Source organism: Dysidea avara, chromosome 4 (assembly GCF_963678975.1).
Source record: "Dysidea avara chromosome 4, odDysAvar1.4, whole genome shotgun sequence".
Classification (NCBI taxonomy): domain Eukaryota; kingdom Metazoa; phylum Porifera; class Demospongiae; order Dictyoceratida; family Dysideidae; genus Dysidea; species Dysidea avara.
Genome location: NC_089275.1, coordinates 20,872,922 through 20,898,593, shown reverse-complemented (window position 1 = coordinate 20,898,593; position 25,672 = coordinate 20,872,922). Strand labels below are relative to the sequence as shown.

Genomic DNA, 25,672 nt, shown 5'->3' with positions numbered 1-25,672 from the left:
GACTGTGTATTAATGTGCACTTGTAGCCCAGTGTATCATGATCCACTATTACCTAGGTGTATCCACAGATCCACTTGCAACCAAGTGTAGCTTCATTTAACAGGCTTATCCTCATGAACTCCTGTGTAGTCTGGTGCAACCTTGTGTATATCCTCGGGGGAGTAGCCAAGTATAGCATGTTGTAAACCTGCATAGCTTGTTGTAACCCTTTGTACTCCTGTAGCCTCAGTGTAGTCATCCTCATGTAACCCAATGCAGCCTTGTGTAGCTCATTGTAACCTCATGTAATTACCCCTGTGAAGCCTGTGTAACCTGAGCTGTTCGCAAATTCTAAAGCATTCTATTTATTAAGATAGTTAATTCAAAGACCGTCAACCTTTAGTGCTGGACACTGCGAAGGTAGTAGTAGTAATACTAATACATATCAGACATGGGGCCAAGTACATTTAAAAGTACTTAAGTAAAGTACAAGTACTTTTGAATTTTCCAAGTACAAGTACAAGTACTCCAACAGCAATCCAGAGAGTACTTAAGTAAAGTACAAGTACATGCTGGAAGTACTTAAGTAAAGTACAAGTACATTATGCTGTAGTGAAACATATGCTGTATTCAGTGTGTTGTAGTATGTAAGTGTGCCTAGAGGGGTTGGTTTTTGTCAACCAATCTCTCTGTTAAACTCTTAAAATGCACTGACTTGAACAACAGCATTGTTTTTGTTTGCCAGAATGCTATGACATCATTAATCGTGGCAACATGATACATAGTAAGGTTGGGGAAGGCAGTAGAAGAATTGCAAGAAGTTGTAAACTGCACCTTCATAAAATTCTGTTATTCTCATTGTACACCCACTGTGTACAAACTACGTACAATGTTTGCAGTACTTACAAGTACTTTAAGTACTCAAGTACATACAAGTACTTAGCAAAGTACTTGAGTATAAGTACAAGTACATTGGGGAAATTAAGAAAGTATTTAAGTAAAGTACAAGTACTTTCAAATCTGTACTTAAGTGTACTTAAGTATAAGTACTCATGTACTTGGCCCCATGTCTGATACATATAGTTGTAACCTTTTGTGTAGCCTGTTGTTTCTTCCAGACTATAGATATTATCCTCTGTTTGACCTGTTGTAACCCTGTGTAGTCTCGTGTAACTCTGGTAGCCTCATAGAACTCTGTGTAGCCTCAAGCATGTAACCCAATGTATCCTTATGCAACTCTGTGTATAGCCTCATGCAACTTTGTGTACCCTTATGTAAAGCTAATGTAACCAGATGTATCCTCCTGTAACTTTATGTATCCTTATGTAATCCTGTGTAGTCTCGTGTACTGTAACTCTGTGTAGCCTCATGTAACCCAGTGTCTCCTTATGTAACCTTGTCTAGCCTCATGAAACCTAGTGTAGTCTCATGTAACTCTGTACAGCCTCATGTAACCCTTGTAGCCTCATGTAACCCAATTTTTCCTCATGTAACCCAATTTTTCCTCATGTAACCATATCATGTCTAGCCTCAAGTAACCCAATGTAGCGCCATGTAATCCAATGTAGTCTCATGTAACTCTGTGCAGCCTCATGTAACCCTGTCTAGCCCTCATGTAACTCAGTGTAGCCTCATTTAACCCTGTGTAGCCTCCTGTGTATTGCCTAATGCAACTCTGTATAGTCTCACGTAACCCTGTGTATTTCCTCATGTAACTCTGTGTAGCCTCATGTAACCCTCCGTAGCCTCATACAACTCTGTGTAGCCTCGTGTAACACTTTGTAGCCTCATGCCTCATGTAACCCAATGTAGCCTCATGTAACCCAATGTAGCCTCATGTACCTTACATGAGGCTGCACAGAGTTACATGAGGCTGCACAGAGTTACATAACGCTACAAAGGGTTACATGAGGCTACAAAGGGTTACATGAGGCTGCACAGAATTACACGAGGCTACATTGGGTTACATGAGGCTACTTTTGGTTACATGAGGCTACATTTGGTTACATGAAGCTATACATGGTATGATCACATGAGGAGACATTGGGTTACATGAGGCTACACAGAGTTACATGAGGAAGTACACAGGGTTACATGAGACTATACAGAGTTACATGAGGCAATACACAGGGTTACATGAGACTATACAGAGTTACATGAGGCAATACACAGGAGGCTAAACAGGGTTAAATGAGGCTACACTGAGTTACATGAGCCTACAAAGGGTTACATGAGGCTGCACAGAAGTACATGATGCTACATTGGGTTTACAAAAGGTTACATGAGCCTGCGTAGCCTCCAATGTAACTCTGTGCAGCTCATGTAATCCTGTGTATTGCCTCAAGTAACTCTGTGTAGCCTCATGTAACCCAATGTCTTCCCATGTAACACTAGGTTACATGAAGCTAGACAAATGTTACACGAGGAAACATTGGGTTACATGAAGCTACACAGGGTTACATGAGGCTACACAAGGTTAAATGAGGCTGCACAGAAGTACACGATGCTACATTGGGTTTACAAAAGGTTACATGAGGCTCCAATGTAGTATCATGCAACTCTGTGCAGCTCATGTAATCCTGTGTATTGCCTCAAGTAACTCTGTGTAGCCTCATGTAACCCGATGTCTTCTCATGTAACCATACCATGTCTAGCTTCATGTAACCAAAATGTAGCCTCATGTAACCCAATGTAGTCCAGTGTAATTCTGTGCAGCCTCATGTAACCCTTTGTAGCCTCATGTAACTCTGTGTAGCCTCATGTAACCCTTTGTACCCTCATGTAGCCTCGTGTAACTCTGTGTAGCCTCATGTAACTCTGTGCAGCCTCATGTAAGAGGCTACAAAGGGTTACATGAGGCTGCACAGAGTTACATGAGACTACACAGAGTTACACAAGGCAAAACACAGGGTTACATGGAACTACACAGAGTTACATGAGACTATACAGAGTTACATGAGGCAATACACAGGAGGCTACACAGGGTTAAATGAGGCTACACTGAGTTACATGAGGGCTAGACAGGGTTACATGAAGCTACACAGAGTTACATGAGACTACATTGGATTACATGACACTACATTGGGTTACTTGAGGGTAGACATGATATGGTTACATGAGGAGAAATTGGGTTACATAAGGCTACACAGAGTTACATGAGGCTACACAGAATTGCATGAAGTAATACACAGGGTTACAGGAGGCTACAAAGGGTTACATGAGGCTGTACAGAGTTACATGAGGCTACATTGGGTTACATGAGGTAACACTAGGTTACATGAGGCTAGACAAATGTTACACGAGGAGACATTGGGTTACATGAAGCTACACAGGGTTACATGAGGCTACACAAGGTTAAATGAGGCTGCACAGAACTACACGATGCTACATTGGGTTTACAAAAGGTTACATGAGGCTCCAATGTAGTATCATGCAACTCTGTGCAGCTCATGTAACCCTTTGTATACTCATGTAACTCTGTCACTCTCATGCAACCTTGTGTAGCCTCATGTAACTTGGTGTAGCCTCATGTAACCTAGTGTAGCCTCATGTAACCTAGTGTAGCCTCATGTAACTCTTTGTAGCTCTATGTAACATCGTGTAAGCCTGTGTAGCTTCATGTAACCCTATGTATAACTTCTGTGTAGCCTCATGTAACCCTATGTATCCTTATGTAAATTTGTGCAGCCTCATGTAGTACAGTTTAGCCTCATGTGACCCACTGTAGCCTCATGTAACCCTGTGTAGCCTCATGTAATCCAATGTAGCCTCATGTAACCCTGTGTAGCCTCATATATATCATCCAGTGTAGCCTCATGTAACATTGTGTAGCCTCATATAATTATCCCAATGTAACTTTGTGTAGCTTCATGTAAACCAATGTATCCTTATGTAACACTGCGTATAACCTCATGTAACCCTGTGTAGCCTCAGGTAACTCTGTGTAGCTTCATGTAAGCTTGTGTATAGCCTCATGTAACCCAGTGTAGCCTCTGTAATGCCTCAGTGTAGCCTCTGTAATGCCTCAGTGTAGCATCTGTAATGCCTCAGTGTAGCCTCTGTAATGCCTCAGTGTAGCCTCTGCAATGCCTCAGTGTAGCCTCATGCAACCTTGTGCAGTATCCTGTAACCCAGTGTAGCTTAATGTAACCCAGTGTAGCCGCATGTAACCATGTGTAGTATCATAAATCTTTGTAGCTTTAATGTAACCTTATGTAACTCTGTGTAGCCTCGTGTAACCCTGTATAGCCTGTTGTAGATGTTGATTGCAAGGTTTGTTAAGATTAACAGTATACTAATGTACATTAAGTAAAGAATTTAATAGTTTAACAACTAATGTTCAGGATTTAATGAATAATGAAAAGTACTATAGAAATCTTGCACATTTTTGGGTAAACAATATCAAGGAAAAGTATTTCCATTTCTATTTTTGGCAATGTAATTAAAAACCTAAATTTTGATACAAATGGCATCTCAAAGTTCAGGTTTTGTGCCAAAATGTGTAACAGGACAACAAATGGCACATAATAGAGAAGATGCTTGTCATTTGAGCATTATATATTAAATAATGTAAATTATTTATTTAAAAAAGAGTCATTATTTATTTATGAAAATGTACATATGTATAAACCATGTACAGCAAGCATATATAACCTAGTTTTTTATACTTATTATATTGTTATAATTTTGATACAAATGGCACCCCATAGCCGTTTGTATCAAAATTATAACAATATAATAAGTATAAAAAACTAGGTTATATATGCTTGCTGTACATGGTTTATACATATGTACATTTTCATAAATAAATAATGACTCTTTTTTAGGGACCCGCCGATTATGCTCATAATTTTACCTATTATGCTATGCTGCACTGCTCAAAAATTCACCTATTATGCTTAAATTAATGCTCAATATTTACCTATTATGCTCAATTATGCTCAATGTTCATGCCTTAGTTCATATGCTTTGCTACTAGTTTAACACTGTATAGAAAGAAAAAAATGAGTGGCTGGAACACAAATAATAAATTCTTGCTGCATGCCTGCATGTAAGAGACAAGATCGATATACTCTAATAGAACAGTCAGTTTGATGATTGTTCTATTAGAGTTACAGACTGCTCTATTAGAGTATACCGATCTTATTTTGCAATTGTCATTTTTCCAGCAAGAGTTTACACTATCGTACAAATATTTAACCTATTGTGCTGGCATTATGCTCAATGCTTTTAGGTACCTATTATGCTCAAAATTATGCTCATAATTTTACCTATTATGCTATGCTGCACTGCTCAAAAATTTACCTATTATGCTCAAATTTATGCTAAATACTTACCTATTATGCTCAAATTATGCTCAATTATTTATGCCTCAGTTCTCATGCTCTGCTAATAATTTTCAGTTTATGGATAAATGATAAGTGGCTGAAGCACTAACTTACTGCTTATCACAGAAAAGATCGATATACTCTAATAGAACAGTCAGCTATTTAATTGTTCTATTAGAGTTACTGATTGTTCTATTAGAGTATATCGATCTTTCTGTGATAACTATTTTAATAAGCTAGAATTCATACTATTACACAAATATTCTACCTATTATGCTAGCATTATGCTCAATGCTTTCAGGCACCTATTATGCTCATAATTATGCCAGCATAATCGGCGGGTCCCTACACAGAGTTACACAAGGCTATACATTGGGTTACTTGAGATTACATGACACTACACAGAGTTACATGAGGCTACACAAGGTTGCATATGAGACTGACAGAGTTACATGAGGCTACAAAGGGTTAAATGAGCTGCACAGGGTTACATGATGTTACATTGGGTTACATTAAGCTACGCAGCCTCACGTAACCTTTTGTAAACCCAATGTAGTATCAGAAACTCTGTGCAGCCTCTTGTAACTCTTTGTAGGCTCATGTAACTCAGTGTAGCCTTATTTAACCCTGTGTAGCCTCGTATAACCCTGTGTATTGCCTCATATAATGCTGTGTAGCCTCATGTAACCCTGTGTATTACCTCATGTAACTCTGTGTACCCTAGTGTAACCCAATGTCTCCTTATGTAACCATATCTTGTCTAGCCTCACGTAACCCAATGTAGCCTCATGCAACTCTGTGCAGCCTCATGTAACCCTTTGTAGCCTCATGCAACCCAATGTAGCCTCATGTAAGTTACATGAGGCTACATTGGGTTACATGAGGAATGAGGCTAAAAAGGGTTACATGAAGCTGCACAGAGCTACATTGAGTTGCTTGAGGCTACAAAGGGTTACATATGTAACCCAATGTAGCCTCATGTAACTTACACGAAGCTACACTGGGTTGCATGAGGCTACAAAGGGTTACGTGAGGCTGCACAGAGTTACATGGGGTTACAAAGGGTTACATGAGGCTGCACAGAGTTACATGAGACTATACAGAGTTACACAAGGCAAAACACAGGGTTACATGGAACTACACAGAGTTACATGAGGCAATACACAGGGTTACATGAGACTATACAGAGTTACATGAGGTAATACACAGGAGGCTACACAGGGTTAAATGAGGCTACATTGAGTTACATGAGGGCTAGACAGAGTTACATGAGGCTGCACAGAGTTACATGAGACTACATTGGATTACAAGACGCTATATTGGGTTACTTGAGGCTAGACATGATATGGTTACATGAGGAGAAATTGGGTTGCATAAGGCTACACAGAGTTATATGAGGCTACACAGAATTGCATGAGGCAATACACAGGGTTACATGAGGTTACACAGAGTTACATGGGGCAATACACAGGGTTACAGGAGGCTACAAAGGATTACATGAGGCTGTACAGAGTTACTGTACATGAGGCTACATTGGGTTAGATGAGGAAACACTAGGTTACCGTTACATGAGGCTAGACAAATGTTACATGAGGAGACATTGGGTTAAATGAAGCTACAAAGGGTTACATGAGGCTGCACAGAAGTACATGATGCTACATTGGGTTTACAAAGGGTTACATGGGGCTCCAATGTAGTATCACGCAACTCTGTGCAGCTCATGTAATTCTGTGTAGCCTCTAGTGTAGCCTCATATAATTATCTCTTTGTAGCCTCATGTAACTGTACATGTCAGTCTCATGCAACCTTGTGTAGCCTCATGTTACCAAGTGTAGCCTCAAGTAACCCAATGTATAGCCTCATGTAACTCCGTGTAGCCTCATGTAACTCTTTGTAGCTCTATGTAACATCGTGTAAGCCTGTGTAGCTTCATGTAACCTATGTATAACTTCTGTGTAGCCTCATGTAACCCTATGTATCCGTATGTAAATTTGTGCAGCCTCATGTAGTACAGTTTAGTCTCATGTGACCCATTGTAGCCTCATGTAACCCTGTGTAGCCTCACATATATCATCCAGTGTAGCCTCATGTAACATTGTGTAGCCTCATATAACATTGTTTATCCTCATATAATTATCCCAATGTAACTTTGTGTAGCTTCATGTAAACCAATGTATCCTTATGTAACACTGCTCATGTAACCCTGTGTAGCCTCAGGTAACTCTGTGTAGCTTCATGTAAGCTTGTGTATAGCCTCATGTAACCCAGTCTAGCATCTGTAATGCCTCAGTGTAGCCTCTATAATGCCTCAGTGTAGCCTCATGCAACCTTGTGCAGTATCCTGTAACCCAGTGTAGCTTAATGTAACCCAGTGTAGCCGCATGTAACCATGTGCAGTATCATAAATCTTTGTAGCTTTAATGTAACCCAATGTAGCCTTATGTAACTCTGTGTAGCCTCGTGTAACCCTGTATAGCCTGTTGTAGATGTTGATTACAAGGTTTGTTAAGATTAACGGTATACTAATGTACATTAAGTAAAGAATTTAATGGTTTAACAAATAATGTTCATGATTTAATAAATAATGAAAAGTACTATAGAAATCTTGCACATTTTTGGGTAAACAATATCAAGGAAAATTATTTCCATTTCTATTTTTGGTAATGTAATTAAAAACCTAAATTTTGATACAAATGGCATTTCAAAGTTCAGGTTTTGTGCCAAAATGTGTAACAGGACAACAAATGGCACATAATAGAGAAGATGCTAGTCATTATCTTGTCATTTGAACATTATATATATTAAATTATTTATTTAAAAAGAGTCATTATTTATTTATGAAAATGTACATATGTATAAACCATGTACAGCAAGCATATATAACCTAGTTTTGTATACTTATTATACTGTTAAAATTTTGATACAAACGGCACCCCATATCAATTACATTTCAATTGAGAGGTCATGCAGTACCATGTAGTGACAACTCTTCTTTAGCTAGGGAATTAATTTGTGATAATTATGACATTGTCAAATTTGTTTTCGCTGACCATTTTCTTACTAGCTGTCAAAACAAGTTGGCTGAAGAAAACTTGCTGTCTTGTTGCCACATGAATTTGTGTGGTAAAACTTTACCATCAACATAATGCAGGGCCAAAACATTAAGATCAGTTGTACTGTTTGCTGGTCAACTTCTTACTACCCTTGCAGTTCTGTTTGTTACTTCATGGTTACACATTATGCTACAGGTAATTGCATAACAACCGCATGTATGTGTGTGCTATCTGTGCTTTGGTCCAATTATGATATTAGCTAAATATAATTGTAAAGTATTCTCTTGCATGCATGTGCACTTGAGTGGATCTTTTCATAGACATATAGCTACGTAGAAGCATGCAATATTGTGAAACATTAATAATTATTTTATTGTTAATGTATTGGTAGCTATAAAGACTTATGGTGGGGTGTTAGCTATAGTCTATTATTCTAATGCAGGGACTCCAGGGAGGTTCATATATACATACAGGAACAATATTCTCTCATTGAAAAGGTAAAGCGAATGTCTGAACCAGGTCTGAATCAATTACTTAATAAATGTTAGCCATACTTACCACTAAACCCAAAATGATTGCAATATTAGGTAACTTGATAGCTATACATATATATATATATAGACTTTCTTAGTCATACTCTCTAATTTATTGATTACTTTGATTATAACAAAGCAATCAAAATAGCTAACTGATACAAATGGTAGCTATACTATGTGAGAAAATTAATGAACTTAGCTACTATAATAAAATTAATCTTGCATGCGCATTTTTTGAACTTTTGCACCACCAAAGTTGACATTTTATATTCCTAGATGAATATATGTGTATCAAGATGGTTCAATGCAATGCTCTGTTGCAACTTTTAATTAGAGAAACCAAATTAGCCAGTAGCTAGCTGCCAATATAAAGCACAGTATAGCTAACGCATTTATATTACCTATACAGCACTGCAATAATTTGTTATAATCAACCCACTAAAGACAGTGTTAACAAAATTGTCATAGCAAAGGCATCTAAACTCTCACATATCAGGTACACAGAGACATGCATGGACAGACACTCCTCCATATAGACACCAGGAGCGGATCCAGACTTTTAAAAAGGGGGGGTCCACTTTGGAATTGCAACTTCAGCCTAACTGTACGTTGAAGACCAAAAAAAAAAAAAAAAAAAGGTCATCACCTACTGACAATAGCTGCCCTCACCAACTATATTTCCTTATTTATAACTAGATACATAACTTGCTACACCGCTCCTCACGACTACTGTGACTGCTCTATTAGAGTATCTCGAGTAAGAGAGGCTCTCTCAAAAGCGGGGTTCCATGGAACCCATTGAACCCCCGCCTGGATCCGCCCCTGGACACACACATTGTTATCTCGGTTTTCAGTTAACACTTTAATTTTATGCCAAAATTAGTTTCACAATGTATGATGTAAAAAGGTGTTCATATAATGCAAATGGATAGCAAGTTTTGTGATTGTACATTTGTCACAACAAAGTGATACAATATAATTTATGTGATGTAGGGCCTGTGGAAAAATATGGCATGTGGGCACAAACTGCACTCCATCATGCACGTGCACATAACAGGTGATATGTATCTCACGATCAGTACGTACTGGGTTGGAATTCTGTAACTTGTAGCTACTGTAAAGCTAACAAATTGTTTAAGAAGTGTTGAAATTATTTTTATGGCCTGGTGCAAAAAAGTTATGAGCCATAAAAGTTTGAAAACATGAAAAAATTTTATGTGGTGGCACTTGCCTATTGTTGCAGGCCCATGTATGTCACATAAACTGTTTTGTAGATCACTCTATAGGACTCAGTTATACAAAATTCTTTTTCCCAAAAAATTGTCACTTAGTTATGCTAAACTTCCCCACAGCTGATCATCCACAGAAGTTTCGAAACTTCAAAACTGCATTAGACTAATGAGCAGACCAACTTCACAGATAGAGGTCTCAGTTTGAATCTTTACATCTTACATCAGTCTAATCCCTCTATGACATAGAGGGATTTTAGATGTAAGAATAGATAGAGATTCAGTCTATGATGCCAGTCAACCAGCACACTGACCTGTCTAATTAAGCTGCAGAAAGATTTTTCCTGTGACTATTTACAGCACCACAAAATAGTCTCCCTGCATGAGTCCTATAATACTTCTTTATGTTTATCAAGTGCTCATATTAGACATAAAAGTATTAATTTTATTTAGATATTTTGCACCTGCATTGTGCTCTCATCTGGACTCCCGAGAATCGGTATAAAGTAACTTTTGGGCAATTCAGTCTACATTATCCTTTTTAACAGAGTCAAACCTGTTATTTACATTCAAAATCAACATGCTGAAGCCAAGATTGCATTTCCTGGCTGTTGCATTAGAGCAAATGACTGCTCTATTAGATTATTTGATCTGCAATTAACCACACAAGAAACATGTAGATTTTAGCTATATATTTTGTTTTCTTAGTAAAACTAGAAATAGGAAATGCTAATAGTGTGGCATATTTGCAAGCCTACTTTTTCTAGCATAGATCCTCACAGGTCCCTAGTGGGATAGCATTCACAGAATAAAACCATTTGTTGGCAAGAAGTCCATGCTAAGTAGAGGTTGAATGCAGAGAAGATCTCAGATCCTGGCTGTTGTGGCTCCTCTGGCGCATGCTTAGACTGCATGTTGCGGGGGATCAAGTCACCACTGGGTCTGGGATGTTTTTCTGCATTCTTCTTGTTTCTCAGCTATATGTTTCTGACTCCCTGTATCAGGGGCGGATCCAGACTTTTGAAGGGGGGGTCAAATGAAGTGGTTGTACATTCTCTGGTTTAGTAAGGTGAGGCCAAATAAAAAGAAAAAGGCCACAGCCTGCTGAAAATAGCTGCCCACTCCACCAACTATGCATTTATCACTGATAAAATCTTTACATAGCTCGCTACACACTGCTCTAATATAGTGATTGCTTTATTAGAGTGACTGCTCTATTAAAGTATCTCGCATTCACAGAATCTAGAGCATCTATGATTCTAGTGAAACTGCTGCATCGGGGCGCGCGTTCAGTATTTTTCGTTCGAGAACTGATTTACGGTAACTGCTAAGCAAGCGAGATTAACCAAAACATAAAGTAGCTATCATATCTGGTTTGAAGTGTACGCGAGTGTGCGTGTGTTCTATCGTTGAGTGATAATACTGCAAGCAAGTCACCGGAAACAGTAATCTTTAACGTCACGTGACCAAAAGAAATCCTATAACAGACCCTTGTACTGGGGTACCCAGTAAATGGCTACAGCAATTGCAAATTATGTTGATGCCTCAGCCACAACTGATCGACTAACTGGTTCTCGTCTGCTATTCATTGCAGCAGTGATGTGCAGCTTGATTGCTATGGTGCTGGTCATGATTGGAACCCTGGATATTAGAGTTACTAGCACTACTATCTATGTTGATGCAGATGTGGTTTCTGGATGTATTATAATAATAGTGATGTGTGTGCTTGTATTGGCTTTGTTATGGATCATTTTCTGGATCAGTAAATCACTTGTTGGGTTTTTATACAAAATGTTGACTCCTCCAAGTGATAAAAATTGCCGTAATCACAATCACGGGTACCATGGTCACACAAGTAATGCAAATCATCATAATCAGAATCACACAAGTATTCAGATTGCAGCTCTGCCTACTCCACAGCATGATGTTCAAGGCAGCAGTCACCAGTCTATCAGTAGTCACCAGTCTACCAGTAGTCACCAGTCTGCCAGTAGTCACCAGTCTGCCAGTAGTCACCAGTCTGCCAGTAGTCACCAGTCTACCAGTAGTCACCAGTCTTCCAGTAGTCACCAGTCTGCCAGTAGTCACCAGTCTGCCAGTATTGCAAGTACCTGTAGTGTAAACAGAATAAGATATTCATCACATACAGAAAAAGGTGTGTTGATAATAATAGTTAATAATTATACGTTTTCCATGTACTATATCAGTGGAGTTACATTTCATTGACTGTTGTATATAAGCAATGCACTGAAACCTACGTTAAAAGTTATAAGAGTGCAGGTACAGAAAATTGCTTTATGATCGTGCAAAAAAAATTTATGTCACTGTTCTATTAGAGTATTTTGATCTTTTGCATCACTGGTAGCTACAATGGTAAAAAGATTTAGCCACGTTCTTGATGTTTATTGTGTCTCAGTTGAAAGCTAACCAGTAGCTATAGTTGAGCTAAAGATATTAAGCAAACATCACACTGTAAAAACAAAGGTGTTTCTAAATACCTTTCAGGGTGCTATATCACCCATTTTTGTGGGGCTTCCTTAAAGGTGTTTTGTTACACCCATCAGGGTGCTACAAAGCTCTCATTAGGGTGTTCAGTAACACTGGATACAAAATTCTTAATTTTGAAGGAAGGGTATTGGATGGGTTTCACTGGGGTGCATGCAGAATCACATTTCTAATGTCAAAGTCCCCGATGGAGTCTAACTATTAAAATATACATTTAATGTCTTTATTGTACTTTATTTACAATGTTTACCTTTTTGTACTAATAATCTAACAACCAAGCATCACTTTTGATTGTGGGTTGTGACTGCTTTTGAGAAAGACAAACACCCCTACAGGTGTGGGTGCAAGCAAATTATGGTATAATTGTCAGGGGCATATCCATGGTGGGGTGCGCCGTGCACTTGTTTCCTATGCATCCCACCTCTGATTGCAATGATACGCATCTTACTTTAATATAAAGTATAGAATATGTTTTCTACAACAAATTTTTTTTGCGTACACGCTTTACGATCATTAAGGAATTCCTCTGCAAAGTTGTACTTGCTCATGTGCATATTGCCTTTATTGCGATTCATGAAAACATGTAATGTTTAGAAGTGTCCTATATGTATACCTAATGAAATAGCTGCTTAGCCTTGTACCAATTTCTGCGCTGACTTTTTGTGCTGGTTTATAAATCTGGTTCTACTTAAAATTGACATCTTAGTCATCATGTTTCTATTCTTCATCCAGTGACCATTAGAGAAGCAAATAGATGGGAATTCAAAGATGCTAAGGATCGCTTCATTAGACGATGGAAGAAAGGAACTTGTGGACGACTAAAAGAAGTGTTACTAATTGACAATCCAAAATTGAAAAGGCGTTTTCAAGTATACCTATCAAGTCTGTCAGAGCCAACAGTGTATCGATACTACCATGGCACAAAGCTGCAGTGTAACATCTACCATACGGTATCTTTCTGTAGTGATGAGGATTGTGGAATCTGTGGTATAAGTCAACATGGTTTCTTATTGGAATACAAAAGCACTAACATACCAAATTTTCAGCGGTTTGGAGATGGATTTTATTTGGCTCCCAATTCATCCAAATGTCACGACTACACACAAGGACATGGTTACTATCGGGCAATGTTGCTGTTTGATGTAGCTGAAGGAAAAAGATTTATTTTAAAAAGAGATGACACTAGGTTGACAGCACCTCCTTCAGGATATGACTCTGTCTATGGACGTCGTGGCCACTCACTGAACTATGATGAGATAGTAGTGTATGATCCTGATGCTGCCTTACCAACACACATACTGATCTACGAAAAGAATGGTATCCACAAAATTGCAGTGTAATGAACTATCAAACATAACTGTGATAGCTAGCATCCTTAAAATCATCACTTAATATGATGTTATTGACTTTTTGGCATACTGTAACAGTTTTTTTTTTGTATTTTTGCTGAAATTCACATGAAAATTACAGAATGGTGTAATGGAATTAGGTATAAATAAGTACTAGACTAAGTACTTGCAGCCATATAATTATTAGTTTTTCATCTGCTAGTACTGTAGCTATAGTTTGTTTTGCTGATTCATCTGATTTACCGGATTCACCAAACTGGTTTTTTGTGTCAGAAGCTCATGCACGCAATTTTTTTTTAAAAATATAGGTAGTATGCATATGGTATTGTGAGCGTATCTGTATCTATATGCTATGCAGGAAGTTATTATGTTACCAAGATATATAAAGTGCTGTCGGCAAATTCTGTAGTGAGAGGTGCTTTGCAGATGCATTAGTCTTGCTAGAAAGCAACAATGTTTTGTCAAGCTGTATCAGCTATTATTGGTTTATATACAAGTTATTGTGTAGCTATATGAAGCACATAAAATTGAATGAGCAAGTAAGCCTTGTGATGTTAGCTGGGAAACTTGATGTTTTGACAACTATGAGTGTTGGTAGCTCATGCACTTGTTGCCACACAAGTATATGTATAACTGCTGTGCTAAAGTGTTTTGGCTGGTTCATTTTCAACCATTAGCTTGGGCATATGCTTATACCTAACTTTCATCAAAATGAGTATCCAAGTTTCACAGATTTGAATCCATATTGTACTGATGCACCATATAATTTTGTTGCAGTGCACTCAGATTAACATTGATTAGCAGGCTCCACTCATGATCAGCACATCCTACTGTTAGATTAAAAACTAGCAATCTGTATTATGTTTTGACCATGCATACATTAAAAATATTATAGAGAAGTGTAGCTAAAATTGTAGTTTCGAATTGACTCTTCTTTGAGATACAGCATACATTAATCAAATGCTTGTCAGCTTTATGTACTTCATTCATCAGTTTTTAAATGCATGCACTGAAAAAAGTTGATGCTGTACATGTGCTAAATATTATATAGCTATATACCTCTAAAAACCAGATGCCCACTAAATGCTATACTATCCCTTAATAAATTAACACACATGCAGCATGCTGTTTTTCGCCTTGTTTGATACACAATATACGCAGTAAAATTGAATGCACTTGTAACTGGGCCTGCAAAAATAGGGCATGTGGGCACATGATTTTTGCCTAATTTTTCAAACTTCCATTACTCATAACGTTTTATACCATTATACCAAGGCAATGCAATTTTCAACTCTTAGAAAACATTTAATTAGCTTTATTCATTATGCAAGTTACTGAATGCAAATATTCTGTTCCAGCGCTGAGATATGCCCTGTAGAGTGATGGGGTGTAGTTTGTGCCCACATGCCCTATATTATCTCAGGCCCGGTCACATTTTATACTTCACCAATTACACTTCGATAACAAGAAAGCTAGCACAAAATTGCTTCTTATACTGTTTTATAATTTGTCTATTGGCTGTTTTCATACACAAACTCTCTATACACAAAGTCTCATGGTTGCTCTTAATTTTCCCCTTCTTATGTAATTCGTGTACAAAGGGGATATGCCCCTTTCAAATCAAAACAAAAGCTAAACTATATACATGGCAAGACAGGCAAGTTACAAAGCCTGTTACATTATGTTACAGCATAGAAGTTTCGAAATTTTATTGCAAGAGTTTCAGGCCTTGCTAGGCTAAGCTAGCTAACTAGGGATGCGCCGATTTTGCCGGCAAAATTTTTGGAAAAATACGTTGGTAAAAGCAAAGAGCAAAATGCTGGAAAAATAGGTGGAAAATTGGAAAAATGGGCACCAAGGAATGGCAGCTTAGCACATTTTGTATGATAAAGATCGAGATACTCTAATAGAACAGTCACGCATAGTATTAGGACAACATATGCTCATAGGAAATGGTGACTAAAGATCGAGATACTCTAATAGAGCAGTCACTATGTACGAAATATTCTAATAGAGCAGTCACATATGCTTGTAAGCTTGAGATACTGTAATTAATTTTTACTGATGCTCAGCAAAATAGAAAAATTTCGAGCAAAATATTGAGCAAAATAGGTAAAAAATAAAAGAATTGCTGGAAAGAAAAATAGGTGGAAAAAAAAGCAAAATAGGCTCATCCCTATAGCTAACCGATTCTTCCAAGACACCATGTAGGTATTGTCATACATATAATACACTAATGATTGGTTGATTGATTTTTATTTTAGCTCTTGTATTCGGCTAAAAATTGTTCTTCCATACAGGAGGCCGAGCATACATACAAGTACATACAACATACACACACATTGGTACACACAAAGTACAGACAGTAACAGTACAAGAGACATAATAATTTGGCAGTTATAGATGTACAATATAATTACAAGGGATCAGGAGTCTAGTCTCTCAGGGTTACCAAGTTACTATTCTTACAGTGAAACCTGTCTAAGATGGTCACCTATATGGGCCAAGATTTTTGGCCTTAGCTAATAGGTAGGTAGGTGGTTGCTTTAAACAGGTTAACCAGTGTAAAAATAGCCCACCTGGGGAGTTTACAAGTGGTCTTTGTAGAGAGGTGGCCTTTTTAAACAAGTGGACGCTAAGACAAGTTCCACTGTACATGTAGCCTGGCCACCTTTTAAAGCTGTTCCGAGCAAGCTGTTCTTGCAGCTAAAAAATGTAATAATAACTGGAGCCCTGGCAAGACAAAAGTAAAATAGCTAAATCGTAGCTAGCTACTTATAAAACGAACAATTATACATGGCATATCAACTGTTCAACGGATCAACTACATCCCATGATGTTCACGGAAGCCCGAGAGTTAAATAGCTATCCTGGCAAACCGGCCGGCTGGAGACTCAGTGGCAACACAAGCTCTGCCGGCTGAAGTATGCAACTTATTATAAGCCTATGCTTAATATGCGTACATTACCTATGCTATTGTGAGGCTGGTTTATTCGAGGGTTACCGTTTATTAGTTTACATGATATCTCGGTACTAGCTATACGCATAAAATTCAACCGGGTGCGCGTTGCGTTAATTTTTCGTTTGAGAATTAGTTTCGGTACGAAGGAAGGCCTCAAGTAGCTTTGTAGTGGCGTAAGAATCGGTAAGATCAATGAGCTATACGTCTAGATCTGTGTGAGAAACACTCGACCGTATCGTGAAAAGCTCCGATCTCTCGGCACCAGCCCACCTACCGCCGGTAGCTACTCAAATTGATCCTTATACGTCGATCCCTACGTTGTTAATCATGGCTACTCATAATAGTGATGTGCCTCCTGGAATTGTACTGGTAGTACTAGGTCTTCTTGCATTAGTTTTATTATGGTGCATATTCAAGCTCACTAAATTGTTCACTTGGATTGTATACAGAATATTAACTCAGCCTGGATTTTGGGTTATTGTCTCCTTGTTTTTGCTTGCTGAACCTAATACCAGAGTACATGGTGTGATGATTGTACTATTTGTCATCTTTTTACGGTGCCAATCTTCAAGTGATGCTATAAACAATCATAATGATGGATACCATTATTACACAGATCCAGTGGGCAGTAGTCATCAGTTCACAAGTATGGCTAGCAATGTACAGAGACACTCTGCAGCACCATGGACAGAAAGAGGTAATCAATGTGGTTTGTATACCGGTGTCATTGTAGAAGTATTAATCACTAGCCGCAAATCCTTTCAAATATTCATATTACATAATCAATTTGATTGGATTGGAACCACCAACATTCTGGTAGCGCCAACTCAACCATGTGATTAGTGCAGTTGCATTTGTAAGCAATAATTTTGTATTGAAATCTCTGATTGGTACTTATTTGATATATTTTCAGAGTGTGGTAAAGCAGTCGATGTAAGGGGGCATGGCCCTGTCATAGTTTGGATTTTTTTAGTCTTCAAAAATACTGGGGACCCCCAGACCTCAACACAAAGGGACAAAGGAAAGCGCGGTATGGTAGTACTGTATAGTAGGAATCATGAACGCTTGGACCTTCAGCCTCATAATACTCATGGAATCTCTGCAGTAGTATTACTTCTGGATAATCAAATCCCAAAAAAATATCTTTAGTACAACCCATGCCACCAATAAAGAACAACAAAATTTCTACTGACTAACTAACTAACCAATGTATTCAGGCCATGCAGTGTAAGTCAATAATGGGTAAGCCTATTGGCTTGATTTTTTTCAATGTTAGGCATCACTTCATCCCAGCAATGGTTTAATGTTAAAAATCATCCATAATGTTTGCACCATGCCTCCAACTGTTGAAGTAAACAGATTGGTTGTCACTTTTCCTTCATGACAGCTTGGCAATAACACAATCAAAGTAAAAAGGCCTTCAGAGCGACCCCAAACACTTATGACCAGCGGTTTGGAGATGGATTTTATTTGGCTCCAAATTTGTCAGAATGTCATGACTACACACAAGGACGTGTAGAGGCTTATTATAAAAAAGAAACAACACTAGGTGGACAGTACCTCCTTCAACTGAATTTTCTATTAACTGACTAACAGATACCAGCATCATTTGACTATGGGTAAGTTTACTGGTTTGATTTCTTCACTGTTTGATACCACTTAGGCCAGATCAGCAGCTACAATGTATGATGGACTTACCTTTGTCCATTTCATGTTACATTTCTTTCTCCACTACTGTTTAAATATTGATTTGCAGATGGCGAATTATGGCTTACACAAAATTATGAGAATTGTCTGTCAATTTCACAGTGGTTGCAGAGGCACTTCTTGTGCTGTTCTTCATTAGTATTGCTGTGCAACTGGTGGAACAGCTGAAAACGAAGCAGAGTGGGAACATTGCTTTGTAACTAGTTCATGGTCTAGGCATACAAGGGACTACATGTCTAAAAGTGAAGCTGATATTGGCATCAAAGTGCAAACCTTCCACAATACCTTCCAGACATTATTGCCATACAGTTTGGTTGCTTATCAATATACGTATCTGTATATGTCAGAAATTTGATGTGGCTAGTACTTATTTATTTATGTGTTGATTGCATATGTTATGTGCTGGTTTTGTTTGTAATTGTGTATCTGTTGTAGTGACTATTCGAAAAGCAAACAACAAGGAATTCAAACAAGTCAAGGATCGATTTACTAGACAATGGAAGAAAGGGACGTGTGGAAGACTAAAAGAAGTGTTACTAATTGACAATCCAAAATTGAAAAGCCGTTTTCAAGTATACCTATCAAGTCTGTCAGAGCCAACTGTGTATCGATACTACCATGGCACAAAGCTGCAGTGTAACATCTACCATACGGTATCTTTCTGTAGTGATGAGGATTGTGGAATCTGTGGTATAAGTCAACATGGTTTCTTATTGGAATACAAAAGCACTAACATACCAAATTTTCAGCGGTTTGGAGATGGATTTTATTTGGCTCCCAATTCATCAAAATGTCACGACTATACCCAAGGACATGGTTACTATCGGGCAATGTTGCTGTTTGATGTAGCTCAGGGAAAGAGGTTTATTATAAAAAGAAACAACACTACTTTGTCAGAACCTCCTCCAGGATATGACTCTGTCTATGGACGTCGTGGTACATCACTGAACTATGATGAGATAGTAGTGTATGATCCTGATGCAGCCTTACCAACACACATACTGATCTATGAATTGGATGGCATACATAAAATTGCAGTTTAGGTAGAACATAATAAGTTGTCTAACACATGCATACGGATCTATGTAATACGGTGTCTTTTCCATGTGTCCTATTATGGTGTGGCAGTTTTATTTCAAATATAATGATTATAGCAAATAAAAATTGGTGGGAGGGAAGTAGTGTCATGTAGCTAGACCACTTTTTCTTCTTTTGTGCTGGGTCCTCAACTAAACATAAAAGAGTCTGGCTAAGCAAAACTAGGAGGAATGAACAGGCGTTGGAGGAGGGGAGCTCAAAGAGATTATGGAGGGGCTTAGCCTCTTCTAAAATTATCTCATACTGTCATACAATTATTCTGATTACACCAAATAGCAATGCATAGCTACCAGTGCATCAAGATGGATATGTAATAGTTATACCACAGGCATGAGTACTTTGCCTGATATACGCACAAGCACGAGGGCTGCAGGCCTGAGTGTATATATACAGGCAAAGCACGAGTGCCCATGGTATAATTAATATGTTCTACTTTAGCATGTACACTCACCTAATTGGTAAAATCTTTAGTTGCTATACCCTTCTCTTATATAGGGAACCAAGTAAGCTGTGATTGTGGGATTGAATTTTGCCAAACAAACTATGATTGTGGGATTCAATTTTAATACATCAAACAGTAGTTTGATTTTTTTATTGCTAATATAGCAATTTTAAAAGACTAGTGTTAATTATGTTAATTAATTGCTACATTTACAAAAGTAAAAAAACAAACTACTGTTGATATATTAAAATTGAATCCTACAAGCATAGGTTGTTTGGCAGAATTCTATCCCACAATCACAGCTTGCTTGATTCCCTATTATAGAGGATAACAGTATAACATCAAAGAAATCTGATGATTTCTGGATATAGTGTGCACACCTATTAGGTATGCAATGTCTCAAGTTAATGAGATATACGCACTGCCTTAACAAGATATACGCACTGGTAGCAGTGTGTATATCTTGTTAACATTTTGATTCAGTGCAATATGTGATATATATGCACTGGCTTTCCTTTGATCTGAGGTGTGAAAGTGGTACATATCCTAATAGAGCAGTCACCCTAATACAGTACAGTCAACAAATAATGGTAACTGTTGTAATCGCTATCAGATTCAATCTTAACAGTCTAATTTTCACAACTTTCCTCGGGTCAAGCCCTCAGACCTCCATATAAATCCTTTGGATACTTATATAAATGTCTCAAGATCAAGATTCTGTTATAGAGCAGTCACCCTTATACAACAGTCAAACTAATATGTGATTGTGCCTGTGAAATATGTCATATGGGCACAAACTACACCGTGTCACACAACAAATTGTATCTCAGTACTGGGATAAAATTTTTACTTGTGTTATAAAACTTTTAATACCTACTTGAAATTTCAAAGACACAAAAAGACAAAGACAAAGACACAAAAAGACAAAGACAAAGACACAAAAAGTTACAAAAAGACACAAAAACACAAAAACACAAAAAGACACAAAAAGTTATGGGCAGTGAGCTTTGAAAAAGGTAGTATGTACCCACATGCCTTATTTTTGCAGGCCCAGTCACATATTAATCTCTCAGATTTCAGAGGGTAAATTTCCTGGGGGCATGCTCCCAGCCCCCCTCCCCCTAGGTTGGCATGCTTCACATGCTAGTGTTCTTTGCATACTGGGACATGTCAACAAGATGGTCCCCAGTGATACAAAAAGAAAACTACAGTAACAAAAACTACAATACAGTACAAGGAAAGACAGTAAATAAAGAGACATGCAAAAACATGTAGCTAGCAAAAAAAATTAAAAACCATAGGTAAGGATCTGGATTATGTGGTATTCAGTTCCAGAGGAAAGAAGAGGATGTGATTGTGTAGGGAGTGTATTAAGTTGAAACTGTTATTTGAAAAAAATAGGGAATGTATCATGTAAAATTGAGTATAACATAAACAGCCCTAGCTGCAAAAAGGTGTCTCCTCTGCCTCTGGTCAACATTGAGTGATTAAAATAAATATAGCTTGATAAAATTTGAGCAATATATGGAGAAAAGAAATATAGAATTGCTGGAAAGAAAAATAGGTGGAAGGAAAAGCAAAAATATATATATACTCATCCCTATTAATTTTATGACAACAAAATTTAGGCAACTTCATGTTAAAGGGTGTTACAATAATATTATATCCTTGGTTATTTTTTTGATGTTGAAAACAGCAGGTCAGGTAAGGTGTTATAATAGAACATAATACAACATAATGTGCACTTTAAATGTTAATACAGTAGTAAATTATGTTACAGTGATTACAGCTTATTAGCCTAAATATAATACAATCACAAGTAAAAATTTTATAAAGTAGTTACATATATCTAAAACACAACTAGTTTATTATAACTACCAGCTATTACTATTTGTCCATAGTCCATCATTACTACTCCACAAGGGTGACTAAACCTTTCCTTGCCTTGATAGGTACCTTCAATGGCTGATACAAACTTCCCATCTTCTTTGAACACCATTACACAGTGTGTGCCATAGCAACTGATCAACAAGTGTCCATCTGGTGTATAGTGTATACCAACTGGATGTTGTAACTGGTAGGGGACATTAGTGAAATCACAGTCAAATACTTTTAGGAATTGTCCTTGTGCACTAAATACCTGGACTCTACAGTTACAATCACTGACAAACAACTTATCTTCACTATTGTTCATTGTTAGATCAATAGGGTAATGGAAGTTACCAGGTTCTGTGCCTTGTTCTCCAAAGCAGTACAAGAATTGATCATTTTTAAACACCTGGATTCTGTGGTTGCTAAAGTCGCACACAAAGAGCAACTGTGACTGCGTCAACAGCAGACCATAAGGAGACCTGAACTGGCCATTAGCAGTACCTTCACTGCCAATTATGGAAATGGGCATTCCATTTAGTGCAAATTTCAGAATGCGGTGCAAGTCACAGTCTGCTACATACAAGTATCCTTTCTTGTCTACTGCTAATCCAGTGATGGCCTGGAATATGTTAGTACAATGACTACCTGTTCTACCAATAACATGAGAATATTGAAGGTGTTTATCAAATACTACTAATTCCTTGCTGCTTCTAACAATAAGTTCATTGTTAGATCCTTTAGCTAAAAGATATGGACGTTTTAAATTGTTATTTTGATACGTACCAATGATTTTCACCTCCTGTTTGATGTCAGTGTAGTGTCGAAGATTCACCAACACCTTACTTTTGGCATGAAATTCTTTCCAGGAAACTGATAATGAATGACATTCTTTTCTTTTGGGATTATATGAAATAATGTACTGTCCTCTTGACTGCTCTTCAATATGTATATTCTGCATGAATTCCTTCTCCTTGTTGCAGCTGATTTCTAGATAACTTGATTGGTTTGTTATAGGAGACCCACAAACGTCTTTCAGTATAGCAGTCAGTTTAACTTGGTCACTAACCACTACTGGGTTACTCACAGTACAATCGGGTAATCGAGGAACACAAGACATGACATGCTCTCCGTCTCCATAATAAGTCATCACTTTTCCAACCATTTGTCCATACATATACTTACAGCTGTCACTATGTGTGCTACTTCGGGTCTTTCTTTTCTTCTTTACTTGATCACTGATAACATTAATCTGTACGTTATCTTCGTCTCCTGTAATGGTGTTGTTTAGTTCACGCTTTCTATGCCACTTCTTCAGCATGTTATGATTGTGGTCATTGTGTTCCTTCATTATACAGTAGATACACACCACTTTATCACAGTCTTCACAATAGTGTTTCAGCTCATAACCATGCTCACTACACAAAGAAATTTTGGCCTGTTCAGGATTAACAGGAGCATCTTCTTTTGTTCCCAATTCCATGAATACTACTACTGAATTATGATTGTAAAATTGTTCACTATACACAGTACCTGCAGTTTGGTCCACTCCACACCGAATATTACACTTACTTTCTATCTCATTTACTTTGTAATAAACAGAGAGTAATGTTTCTATGCTTTTATAAAGTTTAGAAATGCTGACCTAGTGTCCAGCCAGAATTTTCAGGCCCTTGGATAAGTGAAAGCAGTGCACATTTCACCACACATCTTTATGGTCACAATAGTGACAATTGTAATGTGAACATTCTTCATGGCATTTAATATCACATTTCAATTAGTAGATAGCTAAATGGGGTTAATCGATTAGCTTTACTATGAGTATGAGCAAGAGTCCATGAGTGAATCAAAACAGTCTTGGCTGGATTGAGCCTCTATAGGTGGATATAATATGCACCAAAAAAGTTATCTTGACCCAAAATTCTATTATACACCCAAAGCCAAGACTGAGGTATTGATTACTGATTCTGTCTTACACCTTGAAGTACCTGATTTATAATTGTGACAATGCTGAAATTGAGGTGTTAATTAGAATGACAACATGCCTTTTATTAAAAAAAGGTGTGTTGTAACACACTTCAACATGCATGTTAAAACACGCTTTTATAAAAAGGTGTGTTGTAACACACTTCAACATGCATGTTAAACATGCCTTTTATTAAAAGGAGTGTTGTAACATGCATGTTTTATCTGAGCTTTGAAGCAATTTAACTTCATGATAATTTATGACATTATGAAATAGGCAGCTCCAGGATTTTTGGTGACTGGTTTCTGATCAAGAGCCTATAACCTAAATATTAGCCTATTTAGACCTCCATATAACCTAAATATTTTGAGGGGCAAATATTTTGAGGTTGAGCAATGTTGCTAAAAATGAAATTTTCGTGGATTTGCAAACACTCCCAAAGTGGTACACAAGTGTTCCTATATAGTGGTGGTCCTATGTTTCTTAGAGAAATAATATTATATAGCTTTAATCAGAGGTGGCACACATCCTCTCCAAAATGAATGTAACATACTAGTTGATTAAACCAGCTGTGCTAGTGATGACAAGAATACACTGTTAAAACAAAAGTGTTATAGTAGCACCTTAGGTGTCATATATTGACTGCATTACACATACGTAATGCAATCAGGTGCTACCATAACACTTTTGTTTTAACAGTGTATACATGGTGTAATGCTCTGTTGTTTGTCAATCAATAACCACATCAATAGCCTGTAGGTACCTAGATGTGAATGTAGCTATACAGTACACCATGGAAGTACCAAATATGTACTAGCTAATATTAAGTTCTCCTGATTTCCAACTCACAATCAATTTATGTACTTCTGTTTGTTAGCCTTAATACTTAAATACATCTGGATTATGCACATGGGTATATATCACCATGTTTTTTTAACACAAACCACTGCACACAAGACATCTCTGTATCAGAAAATATTGACATAAGTAGTGTATAAGACAAACACAGGTTAAGAACTAATACAGTACATGAATTGTTATGTGCACTGTGTTAGAAGAAGTGTTACTATTTCTTACGACCACTTCTCTCCTTCAAAACTCAGTTGGGCTAGCCACTGTGCTAATAACATAATCTGTTCTATAGCTAGATGAATTAATTATTGAGTCTAAAGTAATACACAAAAATGTTACATAGCTACAACATTATATTGTTTTTCTGAACACTGTAGTTAGCTATTTAGAATGTTTTCTATATACATGGCATTACCCCAGGGAATTCAAACTGCTTTAAAGCCTGGCTGGTACAGACATCTTATGCCACAAATTTCATGTCTTTCATATTTAAGGTTTTCATCTACTGGAAAAACAATGAACACAGTGATTGTTCTGTTAGATGGAGGGCATCTGTTCTCAGCAGGCAGCTACCTTTTTTGGTCTTCACCAAAAGTCTGAGTACCGTACAGCCTAAATATTTCAAGGGGGGAAATTTTCGCTGATTTCGCGGTTTTGGGGGTTATCAGCGAAAATTTTAGCCTTGAAATATTTAGACCTCCATATAGCCTAATATATGTCTAGGCCTAAAGGATGCCAAGTGGTAACAGAAACTTCAAGTTGGGGTGAGTGTGAAGTGATATGTCTATAGACATATCA

The 25,672-nt window shown here is 37.5% G+C and overlaps 2 protein-coding genes across 2 annotated transcripts; both read left to right on the top strand.

The window, feature by feature from the left end:
- The first annotated feature begins 11,636 nt into the window (after window positions 1–11,636).
- LOC136253657 (uncharacterized) lies at window positions 11,637–14,013 on the top strand. Its single transcript, XM_066046317.1, has 2 exons — window positions 11,637–12,279; window positions 13,362–14,013. Exons 1-2 carry the CDS (start codon window positions 11,637–11,639, stop codon window positions 13,967–13,969), a joined length of 1,251 nt encoding a protein of 416 aa, XP_065902389.1. The 3' UTR covers window positions 13,970–14,013.
- A 3,207-nt stretch (window positions 14,014–17,220) lies between these two features.
- Window positions 17,221–19,785, top strand: LOC136254355 (uncharacterized). Its single transcript, XM_066047035.1, has 2 exons — window positions 17,221–17,637; window positions 19,083–19,785. Exons 1-2 carry the CDS (start codon window positions 17,268–17,270, stop codon window positions 19,688–19,690), a joined length of 978 nt encoding a protein of 325 aa, XP_065903107.1. The 5' UTR covers window positions 17,221–17,267; the 3' UTR covers window positions 19,691–19,785.
- The last annotated feature ends 5,887 nt before the right edge of the window (window positions 19,786–25,672 follow it).

Bases quoted from the DNA above. Each gene is read 5' to 3' on its own strand.
- LOC136254355 (XM_066047035.1), top strand. From the start codon at position 17,268: ATGGCTACTCATAATAGTGATGTGCCTCCTGGAATTGTACTGGTAGTA. The intron at 17,638-19,082 runs GTAATCAATGTG...TATCTGTTGTAG, and splicing joins AGCACCATGGACAGAAAGAG to TGACTATTCGAAAAGCAAAC.
- LOC136253657 (XM_066046317.1), top strand. From the start codon at position 11,637: ATGGCTACAGCAATTGCAAATTATGTTGATGCCTCAGCCACAACTGAT. The intron at 12,280-13,361 runs GTGTGTTGATAA...TTCTTCATCCAG, and splicing joins TTCATCACATACAGAAAAAG to TGACCATTAGAGAAGCAAAT.